This window comes from Nicotiana tomentosiformis, chromosome 11 (assembly GCF_000390325.3).
Source record: "Nicotiana tomentosiformis chromosome 11, ASM39032v3, whole genome shotgun sequence".
Classification (NCBI taxonomy): Eukaryota; Viridiplantae; Streptophyta; class Magnoliopsida; order Solanales; family Solanaceae; genus Nicotiana; species Nicotiana tomentosiformis.
This window is the reverse complement of record NC_090822.1, coordinates 57,916,607-57,940,394: the sequence shown is the minus strand read 5'-3', so window position 1 is coordinate 57,940,394 and position 23,788 is coordinate 57,916,607. Positions and strand designations below refer to the sequence as shown.

The window sequence follows — 23,788 nt, the reverse complement described above, 5'->3', positions numbered from 1 at the left end:
CCAAAAAAGTCCATACCACGGCAAGCTTATTATCTACGACCTTCGAACAAGTTAGCCTACCTCGGCACCATGAAACCCCGGGTTCTTGGTAAAATTTTATGGGGCCTTACAAAGCCAACCTCCAGTCCACCCCCAGCCTGACTCACCTCTATGCGAACGTGACACATCGAGTGTGAATGCGAAGGCACTAACGACAACCCATCACAAATGCGACATCCTATACACAAACGCGAATATCAACAGCTACAAACCATCACGAACATGACCTGCTGTCCACAAACGTAAAGAGCAAAAATAGCCCGCCTCCAAATAAGCTCCCGTAATCACGGTACCTGCTCCGCGATCTTGAAGCACACAAGACACTAGCAGAAAATCATCAACATCACTCAAGCTCCAGGTGATCCGAAACTCACCCTAGCTACTCGGGACCCCATCCAATCACACCAACAAGTCCATAAACACTACCCGAACCTATCCAAGCCTCCAAATACATACGTTACCCTTCATGCTATCGCAAAAACATGTCACGCCCCAACCTTGGGGAGCGCGACTGGCGCTCAATCGAGATATCCCAGTCAAGCAAGCCTATTTGATGACCCAACCTTACCCATGAATAAAGTGAAGATGCATACCTTTCGATAGACAATGAGAGGGTTTCATGAACAATACCAATTTCATTACCATTAGTTACTTCACTTACATTTCCCAAAAATACAGTACACATTCATAGTTTAGAAGTGGAAACATATGATGCATATACAACATTTCTAGTTTGACTCTCCAAAGTCAAAATCTGACCCACACTATATCTACGGAGCCTCTAATGGGTACAAAAGAGTAATATGATGGTGCCGACAATAAGGTCCCAGCTATACCTAAAAATACTATACATAAGGAACAAAAGATACAAGACCCTGATATGAAGTGGGGCTCACCAAGTCAGCTGAGAAGAGGGTGTACCGCTATACTGATCGATGCCGCCTGATGTGGAACCACCTACATCCATTAAAGATACAGCGGCTCCGGAAAAAGGGACGTTAGTACATATGGAATAGTACAAGTATATAAGACTAAACACCCTCTCAATGAAACAAGTAACAGTACAAGGAGAAAGAAATATGGAATCAATGAGTGCCTCAAACAATATTAAAGTGTCAAGTTAAGAGCAAGATAGGTTTTCAAGTAAATATCAATATTTTTAGGTTGAGAGATCTTTACTACCGATACACCACCGTACCTTTAGCATGGAGTCCGATCTCGGCCCGATCGTCTAAGCCGTCTCACCTAAAGACATCCAATCACAACACCACCATGTGCGCGGCATGGCATCCGATCAGCTAAGCCGTCTCACCATAATGTCTTGTGGGTCGACATCACCTTCCGCTAGAAATCATCTCATCCCAACTAGGGGGAATAATCTCAACACATCAATCTCATCCCATTTAAGGGGAATAATCTCAACACATCAATACGAGAATTTACCCCCCAATCACTCCTACACCGGCACGTGTAGTTTTGGGGCTAGGTTATTTCAACCTACCCTTCCTCGATGACTAATGGTACTCCCAAAACATTTATTATACAAAGGAGTTAAAACTTATTTCATAATCTTTCACACATCCTTTCATTTCATTGGCACTATTGACCACAAGTGTAGTTTTCATTCTTGGCATGATGGCCACATTTTTATATGTCATACTCGCTTCTTTCACTTTCAAGCATCATCATAGGCTATCAACAATAAGAGCATCTGGGATCAAGACCTTAAATATGTATATTTACAATAGGAGTCTTAAGCACATTGAGTTTTCTTTCTATAATTAAGCATAATTAACTTGCATTGAAAACATGAATTGAAGTCATAACATTTTGATACATAAACCATACTTGAATACATTACCGAAGGAGAGCATAATGTGATAGGAGCAATTGAAACACATTTTGAACATATAATTTTCGACACAATGCTTATTTGGAATAACTGAATATATTAGGAATGGCCCGGATCTTGAGGAAATAAGAACTTGGGCCAACCATATTTGAAACATACGAGGACATCATGGAATTCGATTATATGAGAGAAGTTTAGCCAACATACGTCGCTTGAGCTTTTCTTAAACTATTACAATGTTCCGAAAATCCTAGCAACTAAACCATAATTAGGATGAGATTCATGGGTTCAGCTCACCTGGGAATTTTATCAAGCACTAGGTGTGCAATTTGACTACAAGGTTCCTATGGCGGATTTCCTTCATCCCACAACACTCGTTCACCCCTTTATTTCAACAACCTCCCCACAACCCTAGTTGGCGAACAACTCCTACACCCAAGAATCATGCTTCTCATTACCTACTTTCAATCCAATCCCGAAATTGAGGGCTAGGGAGTAGAATCTTACCTCTTATATGAAGACCTTGTGAGTTTCTCCCTTGAATTCCCAAAGCTTGAGCAAGAATTTAAAGTATGGAGATGTTAGTGCCTTCCTTCTCTCTCTAGCTCCCTTCCTCTCTCTCTAAAATACCATATTTTTGCCTTCTAAACAAGAATGGCTTTTAATAAAAATGGGGTCGGGTTAAAAAAATAGAAAATGAACCCTCCGAACTCAACTCTGTTGTCGCAGAGTAGACCGCAGAACAGGTATGCGGTCCGTATAAGGGACCACGAATTCATCCTTCAAAACTGGGATGCTCATTTCAGGTCTGCGGTTCGCAGACCAGTTATGCGATCGTATAACGCACCGCAAACGTCTCCGTCCGGAATTCTTCATGTTGAATCTGCGATGGATGTGCGGCCTGCGAAATGATTATGCGGTCGCATAGTTGACCGAAAAACAAGCTCCAAATATTGGCTTTTACTCCTGCTACACTCCACGGCGGATCTACGGTCCGCAGAGTAGTTCTATGGTCGCATAATAGACCGTAAAAATGCCATGTTCTGCAACAGTTTTCCTTCTAACTCCCCAACGCATTGCACAACCTAAAAGGTCTGTACCGCAGCGAGCTTATTATCTACGACCTTCGAACAAGTTAGCCTACCTCGGCACCATGAAACCCCGGGTTCTTGGTAAAATTTTATGGGGCCTCACAAAACCAACCTCCAGTTGACCCCCAGCTTGACTCACCTCTATGCGAACGCGACACATCGAGTGTGAACGCTAAGGCACTAACCACAACCCATCGCAAATGCGACGTTCTATACACAAACGCGAATATCAACAGCTACAAACCATCGCGAACATGACCTGCTATCCACGAACGTGAAGAGAAAAAATAGCCCGCCTCCAAATAAGCCCGCGCGTTCATGGTACCTGCTCCATGATCGTGAATCACACCAGACACTAGCATAAAATCATCAGCATCACTCAAGCTCCAGGTGATCCAAAACTCACCCTAGCTCATCGGGACCCCATCCAATCACACCAACAAGTCGAAAAATACTACCCGAACCTATCCAAGCCTCCAAATACATACGTTACCCTTCACACGATCGCAAAAACATATCATGCGCCGACTTTGGGGAGCGCGACCGGCGCTCAATCAAGATATCCCAGTCAAGCAAGCCTACTTGATGCCTTCTACCCGACCTTACCCATGAATAAAGTGAAGATGCATACCATTCGTTAGACAATGAGAAGTTTTCATGAAAAATACCAATTCATTAGCATTAGTTACTTTATTTACATTTCCCAAAAATACATTACACATTCATAGTTTAGAAGTGGAAAATATGATCCATATACAACATTTCTAGTTTGACTTTCCAAAGTTAAGATCTGACCCGCACTATGTCTACGGAGCCTCTAATGGGTACAAAAGAGTAATATGATGGTGCCGATAACAAGGCCCCAGCTATACCTAAAAGTACTATGCATAAGGAACAAAAGATACAAGACCTGATATGAAGTGGGGCTCACTAAGTCAGCTGAGAAGAGGGTGTACTGCAATCACTAATTGATGTTGCATGATGTGGAACCACCTACATCCATTAAAGATACAGCGCCCCCGGAAAAAGGGACATTAGTACATATGGAATAGTACTAGTATGTAGGCTTAAACACAATCTTATTGAAATGAGTAATAGTACAAGGAGAAAGAAACATGGAATCAATGAGAGCCTCAAATAATATTAAAGTTTCAAGTTAAGAGCAAGATAGGCTTTCAAGTAAATATCAATATTTTTAGGTTGGGAGATCTTTAGTACCGATACAGCCCCGTACGTTTACCACAGAGTCCATTCTCGGCCCGATCATCTAAGTCGTCTCACCCAAAGACATCCAATTATAACACCACCATGTGCGCGGCATGGCATCCGATCTCGACCCGATCGGCTAAGCCGTCTCACCATAATGTCTTGTGGGTCGACATCACCTTCCGCTAAAAATCATCTCATCCCAATTAGGAGGAATAATCTCAACACATCAATCTCATCCCATTTAAGGGGAATAACCTCAACATATCAATACGGGGATTTACCTCTCAATCACTCCTACAGCGGCACGTGTAGTTTCGGGGCTACGTTATTTCAACATACCCTTCCTCGATGACTAATGGTACTCCCAAAACACTTATTATACAAAGGAGTTAAAACTTATTTCATAATCTTTCACACATTCTTTCATTTCATTGGCACTATTGACCACAAATGTAGTTTTCATTATTGGCACGATGGCCACATTTTTATATGTCATACTCGCTTCTTTCACTTTCAAGCATCATCATAGGTTATCAACAATAAGAGAATCTGGGATCAAGACCTTAAATATGTATATGAGCAATAAGAGTCATAAGCACATTGAGTTTTCTTTCTAAAATTAAGCATAATAAACTTTCATTGAAAACATGAATTGAAGTCATAATATTTTGATACATAAACCATACTTGAATACATTCCCGAAGGAGAGCATAATGTGATATGAGCAATTGAAACACATTTTGAGCATATAATTTCCGACACAATGCTTATTTGGAATAACTGAATATAATAGGAATGGCTTGGATCATGAGGAAATAAGAAGTTGGGCCAACCACGCTTGAAACATACGAGGACATCATGGAATTCGATTCTATGAGAGAAGTTTAGCCAACATACGTCGCTTGAGCTTTCCTTAAACTACTATAATGATCCAAAAATCCTAGCAACTTCAATCTATTAGAGACATGAAAAATTGAACCATAATTAGAAAGAGATTCATGGGTTCAGCTCACCTAGGAATTTTAGCAAGCACTAGGTGTGCAATTCGACTACAAGATTCCTATGGAGGATTTCCTTCATCCCACTACAATCATTCACCCATTGTAGTTCAACAACCTCCCCACAACCCTTGTTGGTACATGCATGCACAAGGAACAACTCCTACACCCAAGAGTCATGCTTCTCATTACCTACTTTCAGTCCAATCCCGAAATTGAGGGCTAGGGGGTGGAATCTTACCTCTTAGATGAAGACCTTGTGAGTTCCTCCCTTGAATTCCCAAAGCTTGAGCAAGAATTTGAAGTATGGAGATGTTAGTGCCCTTCCTTCTCTCTCTAGCACCCTTCCCCTCTCTCTAAAATACCATATTTTTGCCTTCTAAACGAGAATGGCTTTTGACCAAAATGGGGTCAAGTTATAAAAATAAAAATTGGACCCTCCGAACCAAACTCTGCGGTCGCAGAGTAGACCGCAGAATAGGTATGTGGTCCGCATAAGGGACCGAGAATTCATCCTTCAAAATTGGGCTGATCGGGTCAGGTCTGCGGCAGGTCTGCGGTCCGCAGACCAGTTATGTGGTCGCATAACGCACCGCAAAAGTCTCCCTCCAGAATTCTTCATGTTAAATATGCGATGGATGTGCGCTCGGCGAAATGATTATGCGGTCGCATAAATTGGATTTTGCTTCTGCTCCACTCCCGGCGGATCTGCGATCCGTGGAGTAGTTCTGTGGTCGCATAATGGACCACAGAAATGCCATGTTCTGCAATAATTTTCCTTCTAACTCCCCAATGTATTGCACAACCCAAAAAGTCCGTACCGCGGCGAGCTTAATATCTACAACCTTCGAACACGTTAGCCTACGTCGGCACCATGAAACCTCATGTACTTGGTAAAATTGTAGGGGGGCTTACAAAACCAACCTTCGGTCGACCCCCAGCCTCACTCACCTCTATGCGAACGCGACACATCGAGTGTGAACGTGAAGGCACTGATCACAACCCATCGCAAATGCAACGTCCTATCCACGAACGCGAATATCAGCGAGTACAAACCATCACGAACATGACCTGATGTTCACGAACGTTAAGAGAAAAAATAGCCCACCTCCAAATAAGCCCCCGCGATCATGATACATGCTCCGCCATTGCGAAGCACACCAGACACTAGCAGAAAATCATCAACATCACTCAAGCTCCAGGTGATCCGAAACTCACCCTAGCTACTCATGACCCCATCCAATCACACCAACAAGTCCATAAACACTACCCAAACCTATTCAAAGCCTCCAAATACATACGATAACATCATATCTACGAATCAATGATCAAACCACAAATTGAACTTCTCTTAAGTTCATAAGCTTCTAAGCTTCTAACCAAGCGCCTGATTCATGCCTAACCAATCCGTTCTACATCCAAACACTGCACACTAATCGAAAATGACATAACGAATCTTATCTAAGTCCCAGATTGAAAATTTTAACCCGATATCATCAAAACCAACTCCCGATCAAACCTATGAACCTTCTAAACCTTCGACTTTAGACAGAGCCAAAGCACCCTAGGAACCTCCAAATCTGAACATACTCCTATGTCCAATATCACCATAGAAACATATTGCAACCATCAAATCACCAATCCCAGGTCATCCACTTGAAAGTCAAACCCTGGTCAACTCTTACAACTTAAGCTTCCAACAATGGAACTAAGTGCCAATTCACTCCAAAACTTTTTCGAAACCTAACAAACCATCCCGGCAAGTCAAAAAACAATACACAAACATTAGTAAGCATCAAATAGGAGAACGGGCCTCAAATACATAAAATGACTGATCGGGTCGTTACATTATCCTCCTCTAGAATGAATGTTCATCCTCGAATGGGTATAGAATCATACCTGAGACATCAAAAAGATGAGGATATATGTTCCGCATATCATGCTTGATCTCCCAAGTTGCCTCCTCGATCGGTTGACCTCTCCACTAAACCTTCACTGGTGCAATATCCTTAGACCTCAGCTTCTGAACCTACCTATCCAAAATGGCCACCGGCTTTTCCTCGTAAGCTAGATTCTCATCCAACTGCATTGAACTAAAATCCAACATATGTGGCTGAACCTCATAATACTTCCGAAGCATGGAAACATGAAATACCGGGTGAACTCTAGAAAAGCTCGGTGGCAAGGGAAGTCTGTAGGCCACCTCATCCACGCTCTCTAACACCTCAAATGGACTAATATAACGAGGGATCAACTTGCCCTTCTTCCCAAATCTCATCACGCCTTTCCCAGGTGATACTCGAACATGCCTCCCATATTAGGCCTCATACGGAGCCATCTGGATGCTCGACTGATAGCAAATTTTGTATGCAAACTCCTCTAATGGAAGAAATTGATCCCATTAGCCACCAAAATCTATGACATAGGCCCTCAACATATCCTCTAAACTCTAAATGGCCAGCTCGAACTGCCCGTCCATCTGAGGGTGAAATGCAGTACTCAACTCAAACTGCGTGCCCAACTCACGATAAACGTCTCTCCAAAAGTGCGAAATAAATTGATTGCCTCGATCCGATATGATAGACACAAGCACACCATGCAAGAGGACAATCTCTCTAATGTAGATCTTAGCCAACTGCTCTGAAGTGTAGGAAGTTATGATTAGAAAGAAATGCATAAACTTGGTCAGGTTGTCCACAATGACCCAAACAGCATCAATCTCCTCAATATCCGTGGCAATCCTACCAAAAAGTCCATAGTGATGCACTCCCACTTCCACTCCGATACCTCAATCTTCTAAAGCAAACCACTCGGTCTCTAATGCTCATACTTGACCTGCTGACATTTCAAACAACGCTTAACATATCCAACGATGTCCTTCTTCATCCTCTGCCACTAATAATGTTGCTTCAAATCACGGTACATCTTTGTAGCACCTGGGTGAATGAATTACCATGAACATGAGCCTCCTCAAGGATCAACTCTCTCAAGCCATCGACATTGGGAAAACAAACTCAACCCTAAAATCGCATTACACCATCATCACCAATAGTCACCTCATTAGCAACACCTCGCTACACCATGTCCTTAAGGACAATCAAATAGGGATCATCATACTGGCGAGCCTTAATGCGCTCAAACAAGGATGACTATGAAACAACACATACAAGGACTCTGCTCGACTCAGAAATATCCAATCTCACCAATCTATTGGCCAACGCCTAAACATCCATGCTAAAGGCCTCTTCTCGGTTTGAATGAATGCTAAACTCTCCATACTCTGCACATTTCTTCTCAAGGAGTCTGGTACCATATTAGCCTTCCCCGGAATGATAAAAGATAGTGATATCATAATCCTTCAACAACTCCAACCATCTCTACTTCCTCAAGTTCAAATCTTCCTATTGAAACAGATGATGGAAACTGTGATGACTCGTATACACCTCACAAGACACGCCATATAGGTAATGCCTCCAAATTTTTAGCGCGTGCACAATAGCTGCTAACTCCAAATCATGCACCGGATAGTTCTTCTCACAGGGCCTCAACTGGCGTGATGCATAGGCAATCACCCTATAGTCCTGCATCAACACACACTTAATGCCAACCTACAAAACATTATAATAAACCATATACGACCCCAACCCTGAAGGCAAAACCAAAATGGAGCCATAGTCAAAGATGTTTTGAGCTTTTGAAAGCTCTCATCACACTCATCCAACCACCTGAACTGAGTGCCCTTCTGAGTCAACTTAGTCAATGGGGATGGAATAGATGAAAATCCCTTTACGAAGTGACGGTAGTAACCAGCCAAACCTAAAAAAACTCCTAATCTTTGTAGTGGTAGAAGGTCTGGGCCAACTCTTAACTGCCTCAATCTTCTTTAGGTCCACCTTGATCCCCTCACTAGATGCCACATGAACCAAGAATGCCACCGAGTCCAACCAAAACTCGCACTTGGAGAGCTTAGATACAGCTTCTTCACCCTCAAAGTCTGAAGCACAATGCTTGAATGTTGCTCGTGCTCCTCAACGCTACGAGAATACGCCAAGATATCATCAATGAACACAATGACAAAAGAATCCAAATAAGGTTGGAACACATTGTTCATCAAATGCATGAAAGTTGTTGGAGCATTAGTCAAACCAAAATACATCACCAAAAACTCATAATACTCGTAACGAGTCCTGAAAGTCATCTTAGGAATGTCTGCAGTCCTAATCTCCAACTAGTAATACCCCGATCTCAAGTCAATATTCAAGAACACTCTGCGCTTTGAAGCTGATCAAATAAATCACCAATGTGCAGCAACGGATACTTCTTCTTGATGGTAACCTTGTTCAATTGTCGGTAGTCAATACACATCCTCATAGACCCATCCTTCTTCTTTACAAATAACACTGGCGCATCCCACGGTGATACACTAAGCATGATAAATCCCTTATCTAGCAACTTTTGTGACTCTTTCTTCAATTCCTTCAACTCCGATGGAACCATGCGATATAGAGGAATTGATATGGGTTGTGTGCCCAGCACCATATCAATACCAAAATGAATATCCCTATCAAGTGGCATGCCTGGTAGGTTTGCAATGAACACATCTGAAAACTCTCTCATTATCAAGACCGAATCAACAGTAGGATTATCAACACTAAAATCTCGAACAAAAGCCAGATACGCCAACCACCCCTTCCTAATCATCCATTGAGCCTTCAGAAATGAGATCACTCTATTAGGAGTGCAACCAATAGAACCTTTCTAATCCAACCACGGCAACCTAGGCATCGCCAGTGTCATGGTCTTAGCGTGACTATAAAGAATATCATGATATGGAGATAGCCAATGCATACCCAAGATCATATCAAAATCTGTCATATCTAATAATTGAAATTCCATGTAATGACACGGCCAGTTATTTTGTGTATTTAAACCTCATTCCCCTGTTTGATGCTTCCTGTATGCTTGTTTGTTGTTTTATGACTTGCGGAGATTGTTAGTTTTATTGCGGGAAGGTTTTGGAATGAATTGAAATATTTAGAGCCCGTTTGGCCAAGCTGCCAAAAACTGCTTATTTTTGAAAAGTGTCTTTGTTCAAAAATGCTTTTTGAAAAAGTACTTTTGCAAAATAGGAGTTTGTGTTTGGCCAATTTGTTTGAGTAGTGATTTTTGCAAGTTCATTGTGTTTGGCCAATAGTTTAAAAAAGCACTTTTAAGTATCAAATTGCGAAAAAGGACAATAAAGGTTCAATTTACGATTACTATTATTTAGAAAAGAAAAATAAATTAAAATATTTATCAGAAAAGAATTCAATTAAAATATAAACGTAAAGTAAAAATATAAATTAAAAATTTCAATAAATATAAAATATAGTTATTTCAAAGCAATAACATTGAGTGTTTGGTATTGCTTATTGTCTACATAATAATTTAAATATATCAAAATACACTATCCAATATAGATTTAAAATATACTCTTAGTAATAGGAGAAAGAGAATAAAAATATGATTGAAATAAAAAAGATAAGAAATATATAGTAGAAATAAAAAGATAAAAAAAAGTATTAAATTAATGAGAGATAATTTGAAAAATATAAATTTATTGTAAGGTTATTTTTGTCTTGAACAAATTAATTTTTTTGAGCTCCTCCCCAAAAGCAGAAAAATTGTTGTTGATGCTGCACATATTTTTTATTTTGGCCAAACACCTTAAATTTTTCAAAAATTATTTTTTTGATAAAAAAAATTACTTTTGACCTCCTAGAAGCTTGGCCAAACAGGCTCTTAGTTCCATTGTTAGAAGCTTAAGTTATAAGAGTTGACTGAGGTTTTACTTCTGTGTAAATGACCTCGGATTCGTATTTTGATGGTTCCAATAGGTTTGTATGATAATTTTGGACTTATGTGTATGTCCGTATTTGGATTTGAAGGTTCCAAATATGTTTTGACTCTAATTATCGAAAGTTAGAAATTTAAAGGTTTGGAGAATAGATAAGTTTGACTCATTGTTGACTTTGTGGTTATCAAGGCCTGTTTGGGATTTCGAGCCTTGGAATAGTTTCGTGGGGTGATTTATGACTTGTGTAAAAAATTTGAGTTCATTCCGAGTTGGTTAGACGTGGTTCGACATGAACTTGGAAGTTGGAAGCTTGATTAGTTTATTAAGCTTGAATTGAGATGCAATTTGTAGTTTTGATGTTACTTTGTATGATCTGAGACCTCGAGTAGGTCCGTGTTATATTTTGAAACTGGTTGGTACGATTAGATGGGGTCCCGAGGGGCTCGAGAGTATTCTGGATAGATTTCGGATCATTGGAGCTTAGAATGACAGTTCTGGTTTTGGAGTTTTGCACCTGCAAGGTATGGTGCGCAAGTGAGAGTCCGCAGATGTCGAAGGATGGCAGAGGGTAGCGGTGTCCTCAAATGCAGATCTTTGGGTGCAGGTACGATCGCAAGTTGCAGGGGCACTCCCGCAAAAGCGAACTCTTTGTCGCATGTGCGCTTAGTCATATGCTTTAGTCAGGTGTGCATCTGCGAATATTTTTTCATACATGCGATGTCACAGAAGCGACAGTCAGGCCACAAAAGTGAGAATCAATAGGTAGAACATTTTTATTCGAGGGTTTGGCTTCATTTATTATATTTTGAGATTGGGAGCTCGGATTGGGCGATTGTTTTAGGTGATTTTAACCCACTTGGATTGGATAAGTGTTTTTAACTCGAATTTGATTATTATTCATGATTTTATCATTTATTTTGGATTTTGGTTGATGGAAGCTAATTGAAAAAATTGGGGTGTTTGTATGAAATTTTTAAAAAGGAATGTTTAAGATTTGAACCTCGAGTCGGAGTCGGATTTGGATGAGACTTACATATTTGGACTCGTGCTGGAATGGATGATCCAGATTTGTGAGTTTGGTCAAGTTCCGGGTTGACGTTTTGGTTGACTTTTGTTTTTTATTAAATATCAAGCCTTTATGCTCCGATATTATTTTATTTAGCATTATATGACATTGTGGTGTGTTATTTGACTAGATTAAAGTAGTTCGGAGATCGATTCATGAGGGAAGGCGTTCTTGGAGTACTGACTTGGCTCGTTGAGGTAAGTAACTTATCTAAACTTGGTTTGAGGATAATTTTCCATTAGCTATGATATTTGATACATCTTGGGGTGACGCACATGCTAGGTGACAGGCGTATGTGCGTACACCGTGGTTATTCATGATCCGAGTAGACCTTAGTCTATTATGTGCTTTGTTTTGCTATCATTCCTTGTTGTTTCTGTGTTTCCTTCACTTGTACGACTACTTGAGCTATTATTCATATTAGAAATCATGTTTAGGCTATGTGCTTATTTGTTTGAGATATGACAGGGCTATTCTTGCGATATTGAGTTGATTACCTTAATTGTAGTCATGATTCTTAGTCATGTAGTTAATCCGCGTATTATATTTCTTTTTTATGCATTCTTTATATGTTATATCGCATGCTGTTAATGCTCTTATATGTGTGACACAGTTTGAGCTAAGTACTGTGAGAATTGAGGATTTGAAACCTAAGCAGTTGATGACTGATCTTGGACCATAGAGCCGATTTGATACTGATAGTGAGTTGATATGTACGCCATGCCCCACATTGGGCTAAGTGGTATTGATTATGAGGTGACGCGTGCTCCAAGCCCCATATTGGGTTAGGTGATATTGATTGTTGACTTAGATCTAATCAGTGCCTAGGCTAGGACCCGCCCCTCCAGAGTCAGGTAATAACCTGTAGGTGCAGGCACACGGGTCATTTATGTGCTTGGTGAGGGACTTGTGTTAGGAACCCGTATAGTGCTGAGTATCATTGTCTGTGATGATTAAAGGGCAATTGTGCCAGGCACTATACATGTGTTGGGATCTTATATGCTTGATGATTTAGTTGCGCTACTTTTGATTATGGCATGTATACTTGTCATGCAGGTATAGGGTTGTGTTTCTTTCCTAATAACTTTGGTACTTAATGTCTGCCTTGAACTTGGAATCACAGTTAAATTGATAAAACCATGTTAACCATTAATCTTGAAAAGCATGCTTATTTCTCTTCTTATTTTTAAAAGGGTTGAACTTGTTATAACTTGAGCTACTTTTCTTTTTGTCGTTATTGTTGTTATTGGCTATTGGAATTGAACATTGAACCTTGCTGAGCTCATCACTACTTTCAGCTGAGGTTACGCTTGCTACCTATTGAGTACATGGGGTCGGTTGTACTCATACTACACTCTATACTTTATGTGCAAATCCAGGTGTTGCTAAGAGGGGTAATTGCTAGAGAGTGGCACCGATACCGGTCTTGGAGATTTCGAGGTAGCTGCTATTTGCATTCACAAGCCTTGAAGCCCGTTTTCTCTTAGTTCATATTATTATTTTTTTATCTTTCAGACAGTGCTATATTTTTTGTGACATCAAACTCTGCATTTAAATTTCGTAGCGCTCATGTGCTCGATGACACCGGGTCGTAGGATGGTTTTCAGTTGCATTGTTATTATTGACTTCAGCTATTCATGTTATTTCACTATTGAGATTATTTAATATTGTTATTTAAGTTTGTTTCTACTTATTGATTGTTGACTTGCATAGAAAGCAGTGTTAGGCACCATCACGGCTTCGGAGGGATTTTGGATTACAAGTTGGTATCACAGCAATAGGTTGTTTAGGACTCACGAGTCATGAGAAAGTCTAGTGAAGTCTTGAGGATTAGTACAAAGACGTCTATACTTATCATCGAGAGGCTATAGGGCTGTTAGGAAAACTTCTCTTTCTTTCTTTCTTTCTTTGTCCTGCAGATTTGTTTATCCCTAAGCCTGAATCTTGATTTTTTAATCTCTCACAGATGGTGAGGACACAATCATCAAGTGTAGCTAAGCAAGCGCAGATACCCCAGGCCAGGGCCGTGAGAGGCCTGGGTCGAGGCCGAAGTAGGGTGGAGCACGCGTCCTAGATAGAGCCCCTACTCATACAATTGTTGTGGATCCACCAATAGCTCCTATTGAGGAGCAGGTTCATGATTATGTTGAGCCGGACGTACCAGCTCAGGTTCCTGAGGGTTTATTTGTTTTTCCAACTGTTCAGGATGCTTTGATCCACATGGTTGGTTTGTTCAAGGGTTTGGCTCAGGCTGGGGCATTTCCTACTGTACCAGCTGCATCCCAGGCAGGGGGCAAAGCGCAGACTCCAACTAATCGTACCGTAAAGTAGGTGGCCCATTGGTATCAGACTCCCGTAGTGTTACCAGTTTGGGGAGTTTAGTCTACTACTGCCGCACAGCCTGAGGATAGGCCCACGATGTCAGTCGATGAGCTGAAGAGACCGAATAAGTTCACAAAGTTGCATCCTCCTCACTTCAGATGTACCCCTTCATAGGATTCTCAGTCAATTATCGTTGCCATGAGATTCTGCATAATTTGGGACTAGTTGAGGCCAATGGAGTTGACTTCACCACCTTCCAAATGCAGGGTCCAACCAAGAGGTGGTGGCAGGTTTATGAGTTGGGTTGGCCAGCAGGATCACCTCCTTTGCTCAGTTCTCTAGGGTCTTTTGGTGTTTGTGCCATACACCGAGAGGGAGAAGCTGAGGAGGCAGTTTTAGTACCTTCAGCTGGGTCAGATGTTAGTTACTGAGTATGAGATAAGGTTTACAAAGTTGTCTTGTCATGCTACTGCTTTGATTCCCACATAGGAGGAGAGAGTAAGGAGATTCATTGAGGGTCTTAACTACATTATTCGCCTTGCTATGTCTAGAGAGATCGAGACAGGGACTTCATTTTACCAGGTAGTAGGGATAGTGTGTCGTGTTGAGAGCATTCAAAGTGAGACTAGAGAGATGATGCAGGGTTGGGACAAGAGGTCCTAATATTCAGGTAGCATCGGTGGTGCCTCGTCTAGAGGCCGAGGATGAGGCCATTCTAGCAGGCCAGTTTATCATCCACCACCACCAGTAGGGGAGCTTTTGTGCAGTCTTCATTCAGTGCACTTCCCGCACAGAGTTCATATCACGCTCTATCAGTTCAAGGTTCGTCGGTACCGGGTTCTTATAATGGGTATTCTAGTTTACGGGGTCCGACTCAAGCCCCGCAGTCATTTCCGATCAGAGGTTGCTATGTGCGTGGAGAGTTGGGGCATGTTAGGAAATACTTCCCCCATCTTACCAAAGGTCAAGTGCAGTAGGGAGTTCAGACTATGATTCCCACAGCGATTGCTACACCACCCAAGCTCGCGTGGGGGTCATCCAGGACGAGGACGTCCTAGAGGGGGAGCTTAGTCTAGTGGAGGTCATCACAGATGTTATACGTTCCAAGGGAGGACTGAGGTCATTTTTTCTGATGTATTGATTATAGGTATTGTCTCAGGGTGCCACAAGGATGCTTCAGTATTGTTTGATCCTGGTTCTACTTATTCATATGTTCCATTATACTTTACTTCTTTTTTGGATATGCCTCGTGGTGATGCTCTTGTGCATGTGTCTACACCTATTGTTGATTCTATTATGGTGGATCGGGTTTATCTGTTATGTGTGATCACTATTTGTGGTTTTGAGACGAGGGTGGGCTTTCTATTATTAGATATGGTGGATTTTGATGTGATCTTGGGGATGGATTGGTTATCTCTGTACTATGTTATTCTTGATTGTCATGCTAAGACCGTGACGTTGGCGATGCCGGGGTTTCCGAGGTTGGAGTGGAAGGGTTCTCTTAGTTGCATTCCTAGCAGAATGATTTCATTCCTAAAGGCTCAACGGATGGTTGAGAAGGGATGTTCGGTGTATCTAGATTTTGTCTGTGATGTTAGTTCTAATACTCTTATTGTTGAGTCAGTTCGAGTAGTAAGGGAGTTTCCATATGTGTTTCATGTAGATCTACCGGGTATGCCACCTGATAGGGAAATTGATTTGGCACCGGGCTCACAAACTATTATATTCCTCTGTATCGTATGGCTCCAGCGGAGTTGAAAGAATTGAAGGAAAGGTTGCAAGGTTTCTAGATAAGGGGTTCATCAGCCTAGTGTGTCATCTTGGGATGCACCAGTGTTTTTTGTTAAGAAGAAGGATGGTTCTACAAGAATGTATATTAACTATCGGTAGTTGAACAAGGTAACCATTAAGAACAAGTATCCACTGCCATGCATTGATGATTTATTTGACCAGGTTTAGGGTGCCATGGTGTTCTCGAAGATTCACTTGAGTTCGGGGTATCACCAATTGAAGATCAAGGCTTCAGACATTCCTAAGACTGCTTTCAGGACTTGTTATGGTCATTATGAGTTTTTGGTGATGTCTTTTCGTTTGACTAATGCCCCAGCAGCATTCATCTATTTGATGAATAGTGTGTTCTAGATCTATTTGGATTCTTTTGTCATTGTGTTCATTGATAATATATTGGTGTATTCCCATAGCAGGGAGGAGCATGAGCAGCATTTGAGGATCGCTCTCCAGACTTTGAGGGAGAAGAAGTTGCATGCTAAGTTCTCCAAGTGCGAGTTTTGGTTGGACTCGGTGTCATTCATGGTTCATATGGTATCTAGTGGTGGGATCAAGGTGGACCCGAAGAAGATTGAGGTAGTTCAGATTTTGTCCAAACCTTCTACCACTATAGAGATCAGGAGCTTTTTAGGTTTGGCATGTTATTATCGTGGCTTTGTAGAGGGAATTTCATCTATTGTAGCCCCATTGACTAAATTGACTGGAATTTCATCTATTGTAGCCCCATTGACTAAATTGACTCAAAAGGGTGCTCAGTGCAGGTGGTCGGATGAGTGTAAGGAGAGCTTTCAAAAGCTCAAGATAGCTTTGACTACAACTCTAGTGTTGGTTTTGCCTTTGGGATCGAAGTCATGCACAGTTTATTGTGATTCTTCGCGGGTTGGCATTGGGTGTATGTTGATGTAGGATAGTAGGGTGATAGACTACGCGTCGCACCAGTTAAATCCCATATGAGAAGAACTTTCCAGTGCATGATTTGAAGTTAGTAGCTATTGTACACACGCTCAAGATTTAGAGGCATTACTTATATGGAGTGTCTTATGAGGTGTATACGGATCATCTGAGTCTCCAGCATCTATTTAAACAGAAAGATTTGAATTTGAGGCAACGAAGAAGGTTGAAGCTGTTGAAGGATTATGATATCACCATGCTTTATCATCCGGGGAAGGCCATTGTAGTAGCAGATGCCTTGAGTAGAAAGCCAGAATATGGGGAGTTTAGCATTTATTCCAACTGGGGAAAGGCCTTTGGCTATGGATTTTCAGGCTTTGGCCAACACATTTGTGAGGTTGGATATTTTGGAGCCTATCAGAGTCCTAGTATCCCAAGCATCTTTGTTTGAGCACATTAAGGCTCGCCAGTATGATGATTCCCATGTCACGACCCAAACCGATGGGCCGCGACGGGCACCTGGTGCCTTACCTAACTGAGTACCAACGTAACGTATTTTTTTCTTATCATACCATCATGGGTAAATGGGCCAGAAGGGTCATCATGAGATAACCAGAAAAAAAAACATAAGGGAATACTAGACATAGGATGACCCAACATGATAGAGAAACTTATACTTGTAATATACGGGCCTATAAGGCCTACATGATCATTTGTATACTCAAAACGTAGGCCGACAAGGCCATACAATCTTTCATATACATGACATCTGTCTACAAGCCTCTAAGAGTATATAAACGTCATAAAGGTCGGGACAGGGCCCTGCCATACCAATAAATACATGTCCAAAGCATACTGACCAAATAAGTAACTTCGGAGCAAATGGAGTGTACCAACACCTTCCGCTAAGTTGATAGCCTACTAGGACGACTGTCAACCTGTCTATCAGGACCTTCGGGCATGAAACGTAGTGTCCCCAGGCAAAAGGGACGTTTGTACAAATAAAGTACCGAGTATGTAAGGCATGAAAAGCAGTATATAAAAGACATGAAAGAAATATGGAGTAAAGAACTCAACCTGTAAGTCTGAATAGCTCTGTGAATCATGAAACATTTATAATGTCATGCATATGTGTGTAAATGTCATACCATGCATAGGTATATGCATGCATAACATCATCAAGCCTCTAAAGGCATCCCATCATATCATCTCGGCCTCTGTGGGCGAAATCATCAACGTATACTAGTTGATTAGGTGGTGGTGCATATATAACGCCATAACCTTTCCTCATACCCCATATACATATAATATACGCGTATATAACGCCATCTGGTCATGGGTCAATGTACATATATAGATGAATGCAATGCATAATTTAGTAAGTCAATACGATCTCTCGTAATGTCATGAGACCCATGAACAGACGATATGATAGTAGGACATATGGGAAATCAAGAACATAGGCAACCCTAGTACTTCTAAGAATAGAATCATTTGTGAAAGTTGCATGCTTGCTCGTTTCGTTGTATCATATGGATCATGCCAAAAGGAAAGAAGGGATAGCCTTAACATACCTCAAGTCGTCAATGCAACTCAACAACAAGCTTATGACAACTAGTGCGCCAACCCTATAACAAAGAAATACATGTACAACTTAGATGGTGCTAGTATATCACGTATCTCAAACGATAACTCGATTCTAAAATAAAACGGGCAGCATTTCCCCTGATTTTACGGCTCCCTCAAGCCTACTATAGGCTAGATATAAACACAGTACAATCAGCAACTCAAAACAACCCAACTACAATTCGGGACCTTCAATACAACAAAATCCCCAAATATAGCATAACACACCCAATCAATAAGTTATCAATTAGCCTAAAATTGCAATGACGAGCAACCAGCCTACTACCCTACCACATGTGAATTTCTCCATGTACTTCATCCTTCCAAACTCCATAAATCAGCAGCACAATAGGCCAACATGAGTGGACTACAAAACAGTCCACTAAAAGTGAAATAAATCAAACTCACAGCTTCTGATCACCGTCCCGTGAGTTCTAACTATTTGGAAATGAATTTATCAGCCTTCCTTGATATTTAAAAGCTTAAATATGGAAAGTAGACATTTTCTTAACTATAAAGTACTTTCCAAAACTCAAACTACAAAGAAAAAGAGAGGTGATATAGCGATACTTACGTCGTAGGGATCATTCAAATGTTATCGCTTCTTGATTTCGTACCCGGGATGTTAATCTTCTTTGAAACCCTATAAGAGAGCTTAAGGATATGTTTATAGGTATTCTCTGGTCGTGTACTGTGGGAAAATTAAGATAAAGACGACCCAAGACCTATATATATCAACTTTTGAAAAGTCAAATAGGTACTAGCTTGGCACCCTAGCATTGGCCCATCTTCCAATGCTTATATCTTTTTATCCAGATGTTGTATGAATGAACAGTTATGAGAGTTGGAAACTATATTCCAAGACCTTAAATTTGGTATATAATATGTCCCAAAAATACCACATATAACACACGAAATGTATTGCTCAAAAAGCTTCAGTGACACACCTACTTGTCACCTATGCAGTCTGCGCAGTCTCTCAAAACTATAATATCTCTCTACTCTGATATCGTATTGACAAACGGTTTAATGAATTAGAATATAGACTCATAGATATTCAATTTGATATGTGGATCATCCCGTAATTCCAAGTATATTGGGAGAAAAGCTCTGCTACATTTGACCTAATGTTCAGCATATTTATGAATGTAACTTGTGATGACCTTTGCCAACTTTTGTTCCACAACTCGCTTGACTTCAAAACATAATACACAACTATCATAAGACTAAAATAACTCATAACATAACCTCTTTATCATGTTAAGAACCCTAGTCTCACCCCAAAGTGCATGTTATAGCATTCCAAACTTATCGACTTTCGACGAAACTTATTTTTCGTTTAGCTTCTAAGACTTCCAACCCTCTTGGTACTTGGTATTCATGATCTTAAAGATTTGTAACCTCCAAGGTAACATAATTAAATTATTGTATGTACTTTCAAAGACGATCTCATTTTTGAGCTTACATCAATTGACTTACGAATACTCTCACATACGAAAATATGAGGTGTAACATCCCATTTGCTTATCCTTAAGGACACAGTGCAGTAAGGTGGTGCTAAGGAAGTGACTATTGGTGATGATAGTGTGTTGCGGCTTCAGGACTGGATTTGTGTTCCTAATGTGGATGGTTTGAGGGAGTTGATCCTTGAGGAGGCTCATAGTTCGCGGTATTCTATTCTTCCGGGAGCTACAAAGATGTACCGTGATTTGAAGTAGCACTATTGGTGGTGGAGAATGAAGAAAGATATTATTAATTATGTTGCTCGGTGTTTAAATTGTCAGCAGGACAAGTATGAGCATCAGAGACCTGGTGGTTTGTTTAAGAAGATCGAGATGCTGGAGTAGAAGTAGGAGTGCATCACTATGGAATTTGTGGTAGGTTTGCCACGGACATTGAGGAGATTTGATGTTGTTTGGGTTATTGTGAGAGGACTAACCAAGTCTATACATTTCATCCCAATCATGACTTCCTATACTTTGGAGCAGTTGGCTAAGATCTACATCCGTGAAATTGTTCGCTTGCATGGTGTACCTGTTTCTATCATGTCGAATTGCGGTACTCAGTTTACTTCACATTTTCGGAGAGCTGTTCAATGTGATTTGGGCATATAGGTCGAATTGAGCATCGCATTTAACCCTCAAACATATGGACAGTTCAAGCAGACCATTCAGATTTTGGAGGATATGTTGAGGACTATGTCATAGATTTCGTAGGCCAGTGGAACCAGGTTCTTCCATTAGTGGATTTTGCATACAACAATAGCTACCAGTTTAGCATCCATATGGCTCCGTATGAGGCATTATATAGGAGGCAATGTTGTTCTCCGGTTGGTCGGTTTGAGCCTGGGGAGGCTAGAATATTAAGCACATATTTGGTTCGTGATGCATTAGAGAAGGTGAAATTGATTCATGAGTGGCTTCGTTCAACACAATCTACACAAAATAGTTATGTTGATAGGAAAGTTCGGAATGTAGCTTTCATGGAGGGTGAGAAAGTTTTTCTTGGAGTTTCACCTATGAAGGGCGTGATGAATATTGGTCCTTTTGAGGTGTTGGAGAGAGTTGGTGAGGTAGCCTACAGACTTGATTTTCCACCCAGCTTATCGGGAGTTCATTCTGATATTTCATGTTTCCATGTTTCGGAAGTACTATGAGGATCTGTCACACCGGCCGAGTCGTTACACCTCCGCAATATAATCATTCATGTAAATTATCTTGCCATGGTTAACCTAAGCATGGAGATTAAAATGCTTTATGCACTCTAGTCAACTTGGCAAGTTCTTATTATTAGAAGACACCAGGCATTTTAACAATATTTGTCCAGGATGTGCTACTAGAAGCTTGAGAAGCACTAAAGATGGTATTTTTGAATAAATCCAAAAGGAAAACTCATCTTGTTTAAAGATCTCTAGTTGTTGACTCAACTTGGAAAGAGGAAGATCATATTCTTCTTTTATTTATTTATGTGGGTGTTGAAATGGTCCAAAAGATAATATAGACGCATGGAGCCCATGACGACATATAAGACATGCTTTACCAAATAGTATACTCTTGTAGAAGCTAAATATTCAACAATCACGAAATATGACACTAGGATTGAATGAAAATTACAAATAAACCTCTCCGAAGATCACCTTCCTTGAGCCATCAACATTAGGATCACTGATTCGATTCAGGACCATAGCACACTGCGACCTCTGACAGCCGCTTTCCCGGCACCATTCACAATACCCTTCCCCAAAGGCGATTGGAAGAGGACCATAACATCGGCGAACTTAACGCATTCACCAAGGACAATGACACCACATCACAGATGAAAACTCTACCATGCTCGAAGATATCAAGTCTCGTTACCCCATTGACCCAAACCTGAGCATACGCAGCCCATTGCTTTTCCTCCGCCGGAAATAAAATACTGAATCACTGAATCATGTACTGAGTAAAACCTCGACAATGGATACTTGTTCTTGATGGTGACTTTGTTCAACTGCCGATAATCTATGCACATCCTCATCGATCCATCCTTCTTCCTTACAAACAACACAGCTGCACCCCATGGTGAGACACTAGATCTAATGAAGCCCTTATCAAGCAAGTGTTGCAACTGTTCCTTCAATTCTTTCAACTCTGGTGGGGCCATACGGTATGGCAGAATAGAAATGGGCTGAGTGCCCGGAGCCAAGTCAATCCAAAAATCAATATCCCTGTCGGGTGGCATCCCCGGCAGGTCTGCAGGAAACACCTCTGGAAACTCACGAACAACTGTCACTGAATCCATGGAAGGAACCTCCGCACTAGAATCGCAGACATAAGCCAAATAAGCTAGACACCCCTTCTCGGCCATATGTCGAGCCTTCACATAAGAGATAACCATGTTGGTAGAATGGCTAGAAGTCCCTCTCCACTCTAATCGAGGTAACCCCGGCAAGGCCAAGGTCACCGTCTTGGCGTGACAATCCAATATAGCATGATAAGGTGACAGTCAATCCATACCCAAAATGACATCAAAATCAACTATATCGAGAAGTAGAAGGTCTACACTAGTCTCAAGACTACCAATGGTGACTACACATGAACGATAAACATGATCTACAATAATAGCATCTCCCACAAGTATGGACACATACACAGGAGCACCCAAAGAATCACGAGGCACAACCAAATATGAAGCAAAATAGGATGACACATAAGAGTAAGTAGATCCCGAATTAAATAGAACTGAAGCATCTCTACTGCAAACTGAAACAGTACCTGTAATAACAGCATTGGATGACTCAGCCTCAGGCCTGGCTGGAAAAGCATAACATCGGGGCTGGGCCCCACCACCCTAAACTACATCCCTGGGACGGCCTCTAGCTGGCTGGCCTCCACCTCTAATGGCCTGACCTCCACCTCTAATAGTCTGGCCTCTACCTCTGGCTGCCTGACCCCTGCCTCTGGCTGGCTGAGCAGGTGGTGCATCAACTGGTGCCGGAACCACGGCACGAGAACCCTGATGCTGTGAGCTGCCCGATGCCCGAGGGCAAAATCTAGCAATGTGCCTCGGATCACCACAAGTATAACAAGAACTCGGCTGATGTGACTGCTCACCCTGAAACTGACCGTGTCGACCTGGGTAACCACCGTGAAAACTCTGGAGCGGAGGTGCACTAACAGGAGCCGGTGGTGCACTATAGGCTAGCTGGTCGGAATAAGGCATATGAGGGCCACAACCACTTGAGGCACCATGAGATGCCTAGAGTGCTGAATGAAACGGCCTGGGAGGATGGCCTCTACCAAAAGTACCCCTGCCTCCAGATGAGGAACCGCTGAACCCCCCGGAATGACGTGGTCTCTTGTCAGACCCCTGACCTCCCTGAGCAAGAACCATCTCGACTTGCCTGGCGACATTGGCAGCCGCTTGAAAAGAAATTTCACTCCCGGTCTCCTTTGCCATCTGCAATCTGATAGGTTGAGCAAGTCTGTCAATAAACCTCCTCACCCTCTCTCTCTCTCTCTCTCTCTCTCTCTCTCTCTCTCTCGGTAGGAAGCAGAAGAAGAACATGACGAGCCAAATCCACAAAACGGG

At 41.5% G+C, this 23,788-nt stretch overlaps 1 protein-coding gene across 1 annotated transcript in view; it reads left to right on the top strand.

Annotated features, from left to right (window-relative positions):
• The window catches only part of LOC138901507 (uncharacterized), a 36,235-nt gene extending 14,861 nt beyond the window's left edge, over positions 1-21,374 (top strand). The window contains exons 6-13 of the mRNA XM_070189279.1: positions 13,065-13,147; positions 14,297-14,413; positions 14,572-14,832; positions 14,903-15,032; positions 15,561-16,072; positions 17,289-17,489; positions 20,707-20,776; positions 20,875-21,374. Of these exons, the coding sequence (XP_070045380.1) occupies positions 13,065-13,147; positions 14,297-14,413; positions 14,572-14,832; positions 14,903-15,032; positions 15,561-16,072; positions 17,289-17,489; positions 20,707-20,776; positions 20,875-21,374 (1,874 nt within the window). The remainder of the gene's footprint in view (positions 1-13,064; positions 13,148-14,296; positions 14,414-14,571; positions 14,833-14,902; positions 15,033-15,560; positions 16,073-17,288; positions 17,490-20,706; positions 20,777-20,874) is intronic.
• Positions 21,375-23,788: the final 2,414 nt, after the last annotated feature.